We start from the raw sequence: 12966 nt of genomic DNA, 5'->3' as shown, positions 1-12966 counted from the left end.
CCCGCTTAATTACCCATCGCAATTTCCCAGCTCCCTGACTTGCCCCCCCTTCCCCCCACCCACCCCTCCCATTACCCTTGCCCCCGGTCAGTGGCTACCCTACTAAGTTGTGTCCCCAGACATCACAGGGTGGGTATGTTCACAGGCCAGGCCAGCTCCAGAACCGCAGCCCCGACAGTACCATGCAGGAGCCTTCCCACCCTCCCAGTGGGCCCACACTTAGCTCAGCATTTCTCAAAGGGTAGACTGAACTGGAAAATACATTATAATTTCAAGGTCATACACATGAGAACTTTAAGTATAATCATTTTATATATGTATAAGACTTAATGTGCTTTACAAAAACTAAAACCTCAAAACCATGAAATAGTAAGCCCTGTAACATTTAGAAACAGCTGAGACTGGTGTCTAGCCAACCCCAAGGAGGTAGAGCATGTGTTCCTACCTTGAGCAGTCTCAGAGAGGAACAGGAGGATTAGCTCACCAGGATACCGAATGCAGTCCTAAAGGGATATGCCATGGAAGTAAAGATAGAAGTCTTTATAAAAATCTTTATTTTAACACTTAAAAGAAAGAATCACATGTTCATCCTGACAGCTTTACCAGATTTGGCCACCCAATAAGTTACACACACACATAGGTACTTGGAAGGTTATTGCACGCCTCTTTCACTGATGGAGTCACGACGAGGTGGCCACTCTCCCTGCAGTAGGACCCAGAGTGGGTCCTCCACAAGGAGGCCTGACTTGGAACAGGCTGTGGGGAGGTCCAGGTGAACCTCACCTCCAAATTGTGAAACTAGTGACACTGCCACAATTCCTGTGGCTACTTTCACTCCAGAGCGTACTGTTCACTTAAGTAGACTCGAGTGGGGAGGCCGAGGCGCCACCTGTGCAGTAGGCCTTTGTCTGTAGCGCCCTCCGTCACAGGCAGGCCATCAGCAGTATCAGCAGCCCTGCCTCTCAGGTTTCTCCCCCTGCACAATCCTTAAGACTGTTTGCTAGTTGAGTCTTTGCTTTTTTGGCTACTTGATGGTTTTGATGAGTTAGCCATGATCCACGGGTGTTCAAGTACATCCTTGAGAGTTGGCCTTTGGCTGGGATTATGTTTCAACAGTCTTGAAATGAGATCCCTGGCTCCCTCCGGCACGAAGTCAGGGAATGTGAATTCAACCTGGAGTATAGGAAGTTCAGTCACAAAATGCAGCTTAGAGAAACAGTATGAATATTCAGCTCACAGCCAATGTTAAGGCTGATAAGCATTCTACAAGAAGCAACGGATCATTTCTCATTAGGTCTTACCCGTGATATTCTTTTGTAGGTCTCTTGGTATGTGCTTGCCTCAAAAGGAGGCTTCCCAACTAGAAATTCATAGCAAAGAACTCCAAGGCTCCAGAGATCCACCTTCTCATCATGCATTCGGCCTTCAATCATCTCTGGGGGCAAGTAATCCAGGGTGCCGCACAGGGTGGTTCTCCTAAAAGCGGAAGCAGGCTCAGGTTGATGTACTTCTCTTTGTGTTATCACAAGAGCTGCTAAATGTCACTAACAATTACGTTAACATTGAGTGCTTAGGCCAGATCCTGTGCTATGAAGCAGGTAAGATTAAAATCCCCGGTTTTAAGAGTGCCTGAGTGGCTCAGTCGGTTGAGTGTCCAACTCTTGATTTTGGCTCAGGTCAGGTCATAATCTCAGGGTTGTGAGATTGAGCGCCGCATCAGGCTCTGCACTCAGTGGGGAGTCTTGAGATTCTCCCCCTCTCCCTCTGTGCCTTCCCCACACTCACACGTGCACACTCTAAAATAAATGAATTTTTTTAAAAAATAAATCCCCAGTTTTAGGAAACAGATTGAGAGAGATGTGCAACACCACACAGCTAGCAATCAAGCCACACTTCAAATCTGTTCAACTCCAGAACCTCCTTAAATGATCTAAAATAGATGAAATTTAAAGAATCACTATTATATCAAAGAACTTATATGAAAGTTCTTTGTAAATACAACCTGGAGTTCCTTATTTGTTTTTATATTACACAGATAGGCTAAGAAGCTTAACAGCCAGGTGACACTAGTAACAACTAAAACCTGTCCTACTGTGAAAGCTTCGGCATTACAGATACATGCTACCTCTGATACATCACGGGTACAAAAGACATACTTAAATTTGGGGGTGACCTATGAAGTATTCTTGCCAAAAATACTATTTAGGCCCCTGGACCTACTTCGATTAAGAAGTAGCAATTACAGAGGATGATGGACCAAGTGACACCACAATCAGAAAAATCCATCTTAAATCGTGGGACAACTCGTCTTAATTTAGACCAAAAGAATACAATCAAATACAATACAGGGATGGACCTTGGTTGGACTCTGACTTAAAAGAACAGCTCTAAAATTCTGTGGACAACTGGGGAAACTGGTACATGAACCAAATTGGCACAAACAAGGCTGTTCATTTTCTGAGCAATAATGGTTGTGGTTTATAAGGACAATGTCCTTATTTTCAGGAGATAAATACTCAGGTGCTCAGAGAATGAAACATGATGACTTAAATTTATTTTTGAGGGTTCATCAAAAAAAAAAAAAAAAAAACAAAAACAGACACAGCCAAATATGGCCAATGTTTGACCATACTTATGGCAAATTGTTACCACCCACGGAATGCAGGCACTAGATAGGTGAGAAGCCAACCATCAATTCAGCATTTCTGCATGTTTGGAATTTTCAACAACACAGGCTGAAAACAAGCTGAGGATGGCAAACATGGAAGTAGGAACAAACACCATGTAGGTTTCCAGGGCTTTATATCAGTTATTCTTTGCCATTGGTTTTTCTGCGGGGTAGGCTGAGGCTATGCTCACCATGCTGGCACCCCAAAATGCACTCAACTCAAAAGAGCCCTGCGGCCTGGGATGAAGGAGCTGCCTCCCTGGACACCTAACCTCGAATCACCACTGAGGTCCTGGAAATGGACCAAGTCAGCATGTTCTCAACCACCACACCTGGGAACTCCTATGGTTACTCACGCTGAGGAGCTGTGGCAAGGGAGCATCAACATGTGCACAGCTTATCCTTTCTGGAAAAGACATTTACCTTTCCTATCACATGACCCACTGGACAGGTTAAGGTCCAGGTTAGGCTTTTGGTAGCCCAAAAGCCTACAATTCTTCATCACTGTTTGTTTCACCAGAAGTCAACAGCTTCCACTAGTGACAGACAACCAACTATGCATTAAAAAAAAAAAAAAAAAAAAACCCACAAGGTTGGGGGGGCATTCCAACAGGAGAGTCAATGCATTGCTGCAATCAGTAGTGATCTAGCAAAAATAAAGCTACCTGCCCCCACCATGTCACTTATCTTAGCCTATAAAAATTTTTAACTGTCTTAAGTATTACAGCTGTAATTTCTTAAGTCCTACCCCAAAGTTGACAAACTTACAAGTAGATGTATGTTTTTAATGCTCTACCTCCCATGAGGCTTAAAAAGCTTAAACCTTAAAAAAAAAAAAAAAAGCTTAAACCTTGAAACAGTATGTTAGCTCGTTTGCAAAATTAAGATTTAAATTGTTTCATTAGATTTCTCTCTGTGTTACCTTCAAGAGGAGACAAGAAAGGACTATGCTGCTGACAAAGGCAGACCCCAGAGTCTTCACCTGCACCCTGAAAGTTCTAGCCAAAACAGTTTGGGTTTTTAAATTCCCCAGAGAATTGTGCTCTGGGCTCTAGATATGTGTGTGTGTGTGTGTGTGTGTGTGTGTGTGTGTGTACGCTGCCCTCAGAAACTGGTCTCCTGTCCAGGAAGCAGCTGAGTCTCTACCTCCCCACTGCTTCAGGCATTATCCTATACACACATCCTACACTTCCTTTGTCATATACTTGTCAGATGTGTCCCCTTCATTAGTCTCTAGGGACATTAAGTATCTTTAACCCAAGCCAAGGACACAATAAATAGCCCCAAGCAGTTGCAAAATAAAAAGTTCTCAACATTTCTATCATGTCCAAGTTATTCCAAAGTATGTGCATCGCTTACCTGCCTGGATTCCATACATCTGTGCTTAAGTACTTTTCTATTTAGTTCCTGAAATCCCTCAAGGCTTTTGCCAAACTAAGTAAGTTCCACTTCTAAAGTCACATACCTGGAGGATGGAGCATGTACTGACCACCCAAAATCTGCAATCTTAAGCTCTCCAGCTGATCCAAGGAGTAGGTTCTCTGGCTTAATGTCTCTGTGAATGACTCTCTTTGAGTGACAGTAAGACAGGGCATCTGCCAACTCTGTGATATACTATTAAAAAAATTAGAAGTGTGAAAAGTCTGTATCTTACATTTTACATAAAACAATTTTAGACATCTCTTGTGAAAGGAAACCCACCATAGATTTTAACATGTTTCGTAGATTTTAAGGCAAAAGCTAGAAACGATTGATGATGCCTACAATTTTTTTAAGTAAATTAGTGTTTAGCATAAAATACAAGTTATCTCATACTAAATTATTTATTTGCTAATACAGCAAATAGGATATTGAAGGATGAGGGAAAACCGATTAGCTAGAACTCATCACCACATGGCAATTTATGGCCTAGTAGCAATGAATTATGTAATACTGAGAAACTGGCACAAATTAGGGAGTCAGACTTGTAAACAATTAAACAATTTTTAAAAACTTAAGTACCATCAATTCCCATTTTTAAAACCAAGATGAGGGGTGCCTTATGTCCCTTTGGCTCAAGTCAGGATCCCAGGGTCCTGGGATGGAGCCCCAGGGCCCAGCTCCCGGCTCAGCAGGGAGTCAGCTTCTCCTTCTTTCTCTGCTCCCGTCACCACCCCACCCCCAGCTCATTCTCTCTAGCTCACTCTCAAATAAAATCTTAAAAAAAAAAAAAAATCAATTTACAACAAAAGGATTTGAAGCTGAAAATTTACTCTAAAGGAACAAAATAATCCTGAACAAACAAAAACCCTAAAAACCGGTATATTTGCATGTTAAATACTGTGTTAAATTTGGGTATACTAATTCATTAGCTTAAAAAGGATACAGCAAGTCAGTCCTTTTGTTAGTTTTGTTTTCATTTCAACCAAAGAGAGATCTAGCAGGTCCAGAATCTGCTTCAGCATATAGATAAGAATTGCTTTAGTTCATATAAGTTCCTGAGAAAACTGAGGAGACTCCTTGTTTCTCAATACTTCTTTCAATATTTTGGACATTATAAGGACTCAACATCTTGATAAATCACCAAGTTTCTTAAATTAGAAGTCTAATTGAAATTTTAAATAAAAATAAAGATTGTTATTGGTGTATCAAAAAAATATATTCGGCTCTGGCTAAAGTTTAAAGTGTCCCCCAAAGCAAACACTGGACAGACTGAAAATTATTTTAGACTAAAAAGGCCTACTAACCAAATGGTTGTAGAAACCAAATGTGGCTGTCAGAAAGAACTTTTTTTTTCAGCCAAAAGCCAGAAAGACCAAAATTTAAACAATAATAAACTGAAAGTAAAGGCAAAGAAAGCTCCTTTACACCAAACTGAGTTGATGGCACATCAAAATCATAGAGGGGCTTTCTCTGCTTAGATCAAGAAGCTAGTAGTTAGAGCTCTTAGCACCTACTTCCTTCACACCTCCTGTATCAGATTGTGGATATGTGCAAAGGTCCCTAATATTTCTCTACAGTTAGTTTTATTTGAATTAATCAGAAAAGGGAAACAGGAGTGTGTATATATTCATTGTAACTACTAGGGAATCTAGAAAGAATCAAGCTTTTCTTTCCAATAACTATGTGCATACATCAACATAAATTCCATCTAGATTAAAGAAAACGTAGTAGTAGTACAAGTATTAATTGCCAATTAAATAAGGCAACTAATTAGGTTAGCTAATATTTAAAAAGTCAAATCAATCTATTTCTACTTATACAAAAATCATTTACGTTTAAAATGTCTTATTGCTGAGATGAGACCAAAGGGTCATTCACCAATAGTGCTGTGATTTCAAAAGCAGAACCACCTGAAAGTAATGCCATTTAAATCAATGCCAAAAAGCAAATGAGTGCACATGCTACCCAGAAACAAAGCAAAGTAACCGGGCAGCCCAGGTGGCTCAGCGGTTTAGCGCCGCCATTAGCCCAGGGCCTGATCCTGGAGACCCAGGATCAAGTCTCACGTCGGGCTCCCTGCATGGAGCCTGCTTCTCCCTCTGCCTGTGTCTCTGCCTCTCATAAATAAAGTATTTAAAAAAAAAAAAAAAAAAAAAGGAAAGCAACCAATCATCTGCCAATTTAACAAAAAAAAAAAAAAAAAAACTGCCCAAAGACTCTTCTTCAAACAAGTAATTTCATTCAGATAAAGAAGCACTATCCATAGGACTGGGGGAAAAACACACAAAAACCTGATTATGTTGGACTTTTAGATACAGGAAAAAGAATGAAAAGATAAGGCACAGGCAGGGAGCAAACCTTTATAAAACACATGCGATAAAAGACTTGTATCCAAAATATACAAGAACTCTTTAAAACTAGAGATGACCCAAATCCCAATTGAAAATGGGCAAAAAGCTGGACATCACAAAGATGATATACACATGGCAAATAAGTACATGAAAAGATGCTCATCACATTGTCAGTAGAGAACTGCAAATTAAAACAATGAGGTGCCGGGCGGAGCACCTGGTTGGTTCAATGGCTGAGCTGAGCGTCTGCCTTTGGCCTTTGGCTCAGGTCGTGATCCTGCAGTCCTGGGATTGAGTCCCACATTGGACTCCCCTCAGGGAGCCTGCTTCTCCCTCTGCCTATGTCTCTGTCTCTCTCAGTGCCTCTCATGAATAAATAAAATTAAAAAAAAAAAAAAACGGAATGAGGTGCCATATACACCTATGAGAAAGACTAAAATCCAAAAAATTGACAATACCAATTGCTGGTGATGAGAAACACAAAGATGACACATCTACTTTGGAAAGACAGTGTACAGTTTCTTACAAAGCTACTACACCACACAAGCTAGTTTTCAACGCTATTGAAAACTTATGTCCCACAAAAACATGCATGCATGTTTAAAGCAGCTTTATTCATAATCACCAATAACCGGAAGCAAGCAAGATGTATTCAATAGATGAAGGGATAAACTGAACTATATCTATGCTGCAGAATATTATTCAGCGATAAAAAACGAGCTGCATGCTCACACCCTGAAATGATACAGATGATCCTTAAATGCATAGTTGTTCCCCCACAGGGGTCATTCTAATACCACTACACATGTACACTGGAACTGAATAATTAAATGGTTGGTAGATGCAGAATCTAGGTTTTTCAAGGTTGGAATGGGAGGCTACAGATAAGCAATGAGCATACAGAACACCCAAATCTTGGTCTCTAGTATTCCAATAAAAGATACCAGGGCTCCTTGGAGACATGGCAGGTTCTAAAACTGGGATGGGATATATGCAAATCCAAGGTTTAGCAGCTTGTAGGGCCAGATGCAAGGACATGCTGCAGTACACACCACACACCCCCAGTGATGAGATAGGTCATAAAAACTAAAACAGTGTGCCTGGGTGGCTCATTTAAGTGTCTGCATTCAGCTCAGGTCATGATCTCAGGGTCCTAGGATGGAGCCCCACATGGCACCGGGCTTCCTGCTCAGTGGGAAGCCTGCTTCTCCCTCTCCCTCAGGCCCTCCCCCTGCCTGTACGCTCTAATAAATCTAAAAAAAAAAAAAAAAAAAACTAAAACAAGGACCATGTGAAAGGGATCCCAAGGACCAAAGCTGGAACAATTTGAGCAGGAAAATAAAGTAGTATTAGATTATAACTCAAAACAAACTATCCATGAGTCCACAGTAATAAATGACTGAGTAAATAAGGGAGAACAGACAAATGTGTGATGCAGAATTCCCAGTCCTCCTTCAGGATGGGCAGTACAGAGCAATACACTTGAGAAGAGGGCAGTATGGAAAGAGAGAAAGGGTAACTTCCCAGTGGAGAAACCTAACAGGAGTGACCTCAGCCAGGTGACCAAGGCCAACACCCCCAGTGACAAGCCAGGTTTATAGGAGGGACCACATTAATGGACAAGCAACAGGAGAAAAAACATCTGCACTATCTTCAGATTCTCTAAATCCAAAACAAAACAAAACAAAAGTTTATTTTAGAATAAAGAAGGCAACTATTCATATATATACATTTCCACAGAAAACAGCTGTGGAAACAAACCCACCTGGTACCTGAGTTTACCTGGACGTATGCTAGCAGTAGGGTATTCTGAGTCTTTCATTCAAATACCTGATCCCATTAAGCTGTCTTTCTTAAGACAAAACCCACTAGACTATGATGAAAGGCACACTGCTACATAGGACAGGAATAGAGGAAACAGAATTAGCCAGGACAATAAATGAAAACTTACAGTAGCAGTTCTCTGCTCATCAAACTTTGACAGTTTCTGCAGTTCTCTGTAGACAGCTCCAAGAGGTGCATATTCTAGAATTAGGTAAACTCTGGTGGCATCATGGAAATAACCATACAGCCTAAGAATATTTGGATGCCTGCAACAAAGGATCAATATTCTAATCCTTGGTTTTGGAGAAAATACAATATGTACTACCGATCAAACCCCTCATGTAAAACTAGTGAAAACTGGTTCTGGTCACAGACCTCCCCACCACCACATCCACCCACCCAACTTGAGCATCTGAAACTCCAGACCTACTAGGAAAACTTAAATACATCTGCACGTTAGTGCAGAGTATTAATGAACCTCAGGTTTGGTTAAGACTATTTCCTTCCCTTAGACCATCTTTATTCTTAGGGGGAAAAATTCAGCTAAATGTTAGTTCTCTGCACATTAGAGAAAGAGAAGCATGACATTCCCATAGCAGTATGATCACCAAACACTAGGAGACACAACTTTAAAGCAGGGTTCAGCAACAGTGGGAAAGGTGGGCCGCCAAGAACTTCACACAGCTGAGAACACAGCCAGCACAGCAGCCCTTCAGCTCCCACCAGCTGTTGCCAGGAAAGGATATAAACCTGATGCAGACAGGTCTGTAAGTATTTATGACTGATTCAAATCTGAAAAAAACAAGAAGGAAAAGGAAAAGGAAAAGGAAAAGGAAAAGAAAAGAAAAGAAAGAAAAGGGGGGGGAGAGAGAGAGAGAGAAAGAGAGAGGGAGGGAAGAATGGGAAGGATGTGAAGGAAGGGAAGGAAGGGAAGAAATAGACCCACTGGCTAAAGTCAACCTGCAGAGGCTGCCAGTCAACAACCTCTGCTTAGAACTCAGAAGTATCATTTCCCTTAATTATGCGTGCACATGTGCACACATGCATGCACACACATGTGCACAACACACACAAACTGGGCTAATGTACATATTTCATTAACAAAGCATAAACCTCCAAGGGACTTTTCAGGACCACAGCACTCATCTAGATAAATCTTTTTAAAAATGGTGAATTAAATAATTCTTTACAATACTACAGAGCATGCCTTGCATCGTTTAACTCTTAGTAACTAAGTTCTGCACCACATTCTTTTGAACGTCAATCTGGAAACTTACCTAAGGTGGGACTGTATTTCTACTTCTCTTCTCAGCTGATGTTCAACTCCTGCTTTCTCCAGTTGAGCTTTAAATAATACTTTAATAGCCAGGATAAACTTGCTTTGTTTTTCCCTTGCCAAGTAAACATTACCAAACTTTCCTTTACCCAGTGGGCGACCAATTTCAAAATCTTCCAAAGCCCATTGCCTTCTAGGAAAAAAAATTTGAACATTTTAAAATGTGAAAAAATCAAATTTTTTCTCTAACAATTTATTATTAAGTTGTAGATATGTCTATAAGTAATTTTATATTTGAAGTTGTATTCAATATGTACCTTGGCAAGAACCAAGCCAATAACTACTATATGTGTCTTCAAAGACATTAAACCCTCCACTCCTCCACCTGCCGATAGCTGTATGAGTCAGTGACTAGGAATGATCTGGACTTTTAGAGCTGAAGCACTAATGCTAAGTGTCCTAAGGCAGTACTGCACTCTGAATTACAGACCTATCACCACCACCACTGAAGACCACAGGAAAGGTTAGGGAAGTAATTCGAGGGACAAGTCTTAAGAACTTCTGTGGGCCTCTTGCAAACGAGCCACAGCCTCTTCCTCCATCCCAGACATGCTAACTCTCTGGAGTGGAGAATCACTCTGATAAAGCAAGGGGGGTAGATCCTACAGGGCAGGTGGGGGGCGAGAACCACTGGATTTAGATTCTCAGAAAGCTACTATGAAAGACAGCTAAAGCAAAACAGCATGTGGGTTCATTCCTGGCTCCTCCTGCTACATTCTAGACATTACATTCTACATTCTAGAGTCTAGGCAGTTCAGAAATTAAGAGCAGACTTTTAGAAAATATCTGAGGAATATATTATAAAGAATAATTGATACTGTTAAAATATCCATAGTCATATATACATGTGTCTAGTTTTGCAACAGGACTGCCTTTTGATAACAAACTTGCACTTCTGTATAAGATTTGAACTAGGTAGAGAAACATACCCAAGCTGTATGTAGTGGTTACGTCTGAGGGTAGAGAAGAGCTTATTTTACACATTTCTGTAACAGATTCATACAAGTTTTTCTAAATTTGGAAAGCAGTCAGAAAAGCTTGAGTCCCTAGTAAACATCATTAAAATACTTTTTTTTAAAGGTTAGATTTTGTAAACATTTACATTTTCTAAGTGAAAATATAAAAACCTCTTTTTTAATAAGTTCCCATAATTAAACTTGCAGTGGTGTATTCTAATAGAATGATAACACAGGACTTTGTAAGATAAAGCTTACTTTTTTGATTCTTCATTTTTCTGTTTTGTTGCCAGTTCCTTTTCAGAATTATTTCCTATACAGAAGAAGTTAAAAAATCTGTTTTTAGAACAGCTGTAATTATTTCAGAATAACTATACAGAGTAAGTTAAAAACCTATGAACAGAAATGAATCAAAGAAGGGCCACTAAAATATTAATGGTGTCTCCAGAATGGTAGATCTGGGCTATTTTTAGTTTTCTTTGTAGAAAAAAGAACACCATACCCTAACCCGACTCCAACCAGGTGAAGTCTTTATCGATTTCCAGAGTAAAGACAAGCAGATACATATACAGCTAGGCCATCTGATAATTTAAAGACTCAAGACTGTGCAGATTCTCCCTGAAGCTTCTGTTTCCAAATGAAGAGCTTCTAAGGCAGAATTTCCAATCTCTCCATCCATAAGCTCCCACTCATCATCTTTCCCCCCACTAGGTGAGCAAGCCCATGTCCATCTGCTATGTGCAAATTACCAACAATGTGCAACAAAACATAGACCAACTACCTTCCTTCCACTAGATTAGTCACCAAGGGGAAATATAAAAATAGAAGCCACCGAGTCAGTAAAATGTACAATAAACCAACTGCGCAACAGGGTGTTCATTAGCCAGAGGATATATAGGACATTTCCACTTCAAATTCCAGCAGCAGCAGGGTACACTCTGCTCAGATACCTGAATGTGGGCCCTAACTGGTTTTCTCCCTCTATGTTTCACTACTTCCATTAATGCCATTAATAGGACCACCATCCCTAAGTCCAGTTTACTGCCCAGTTCTATCCAGTCTTCATCTTCAGTGAGCACTTGAATTTGTCTGCACTTATCCATCCTGGCCTATCTGAGGGGAAGTTAATGTTTCTGAGTCTCCGCTTCCTCCTCTGTAATCAGAGTTAATGACAAACTACCTTCACTGTCGTCCTGAGGATGGAATGAGGCAACGTGGATGAAGGAAGCTGGTCTCCTGAGCGTGAGCATGGAAAACTGTAAGTAACTATTAATATGTACCCTGCTCCACCCAGTTCAGGCCGTGGCCATCTTTGACCTACCCCCAACAGCCTTCCTCCTGCCTACTACCCCAGGATGCAGCATGACTACTCACCACTTCATTCCACACATCCAGAGGAAGCCTCTTTCATAAAGGCCAGCTCCTCCTCTGCTCAAAAACCTTTCAGAAATTTCCCCATGTACAGGGGATGAAAGCCCCACTCCACGACACAGCCAGAGGGCCCACCGTGACCTCACCTGGCCAGCCTCAGTTTATCCATGTCCATCCACTTCCCCGGCTGCCCTCCACACACACTCCCAACCCTGGAGCTTTTCACTATGCCCCACAAGCATACCACGAAGGTAGGAATCAGCTCTCCATCCTGGGCCCAGGGCTAGCCCACAGGAGACACTGCTACTTCAACCTGAAATCACACTTTCTCCCCATCCTTAATAAAAAGGATGTAGAAGCAAGGGCTCCAAACAATAAATCCAAGTCTATCCACTTGCTTCCAACTAGAAGGATAACTATCCAGTATTAGTCTCAAGAAGTTGATTTACCAGGGGCTGATGATGAGGGTTGCTCACTCTTTTGGGTATTATTCAGTGACCTAGAGGCAGGACGAGGGACACCAGTTGCCTGCAATTGCTTCTGCTTCAGATTCTGAGCCGGTTTATGGCTGGAGACGAGCTTTTGGGTTTGTGGAGGAACTCGCTGGGAAGAATTTGAAGGACACAAGACCCGCTGGGCCTGGCCACTATTTGCAGATAATGGATTCTGTGAAGGAACTTGCTGAGTCACCAGAACACGTTTTGGACCATCACCAAGTGCAATTGCAGTCTAGATTGGGAGGGAAAAATAAATTTCATGTCTTCGTAAACAAAAGCCGAGTGTTTTGAGAATTCCACAAAGTCTGTTTTCCTAGTATAGCAAAATACATATTCCATGATAATCCATGGAAGGGGAAAGCTATTTTCATCAGCACTCCCAGAGGATATGGTTAACCTACAGCTGAAAGGAATACCTGAATGATACCTCCCACCCACCTCAAAAAAACCATGCCCCCATAAACATTCATTAACTAAACTTCCATCTAAAGAGAGAAACATTAAACACTTTCTAAGAATTCTCAATGACTTGGGAATTACT

General features: G+C 41.1%; 1 protein-coding gene across 2 annotated transcripts in view; it reads right to left on the bottom strand.

Moving 5' to 3' along the window:
* Positions 1–537: 537 nt before the first annotated feature.
* AURKA (aurora kinase A) overlaps positions 538–12966 on the bottom strand; it is a 19272-nt gene continuing 6843 nt past the window's right edge. For both annotated transcript variants that reach the window (XM_072735541.1, XM_072735542.1), the window contains 7 exons: positions 12378–12657; positions 10816–10870; positions 9543–9734; positions 8393–8531; positions 4134–4282; positions 1302–1476; positions 538–1173 (listed from right to left, as the gene is read on the bottom strand). In XM_072735541.1, the coding sequence (XP_072591642.1) occupies positions 988–1173; positions 1302–1476; positions 4134–4282; positions 8393–8531; positions 9543–9734; positions 10816–10870; positions 12378–12657 (1176 nt within the window). In that variant the 3' untranslated portion in view covers positions 538–987. The remainder of the gene's footprint in view (positions 1174–1301; positions 1477–4133; positions 4283–8392; positions 8532–9542; positions 9735–10815; positions 10871–12377; positions 12658–12966) is intronic.

Source organism: Vulpes vulpes, chromosome 14 (genome assembly GCF_048418805.1).
Source record: "Vulpes vulpes isolate BD-2025 chromosome 14, VulVul3, whole genome shotgun sequence".
Lineage (NCBI taxonomy): Eukaryota > Metazoa > Chordata > Mammalia > Carnivora > Canidae > Vulpes > Vulpes vulpes.
This window is presented reverse-complemented; position numbering and strand designations above follow the sequence as displayed.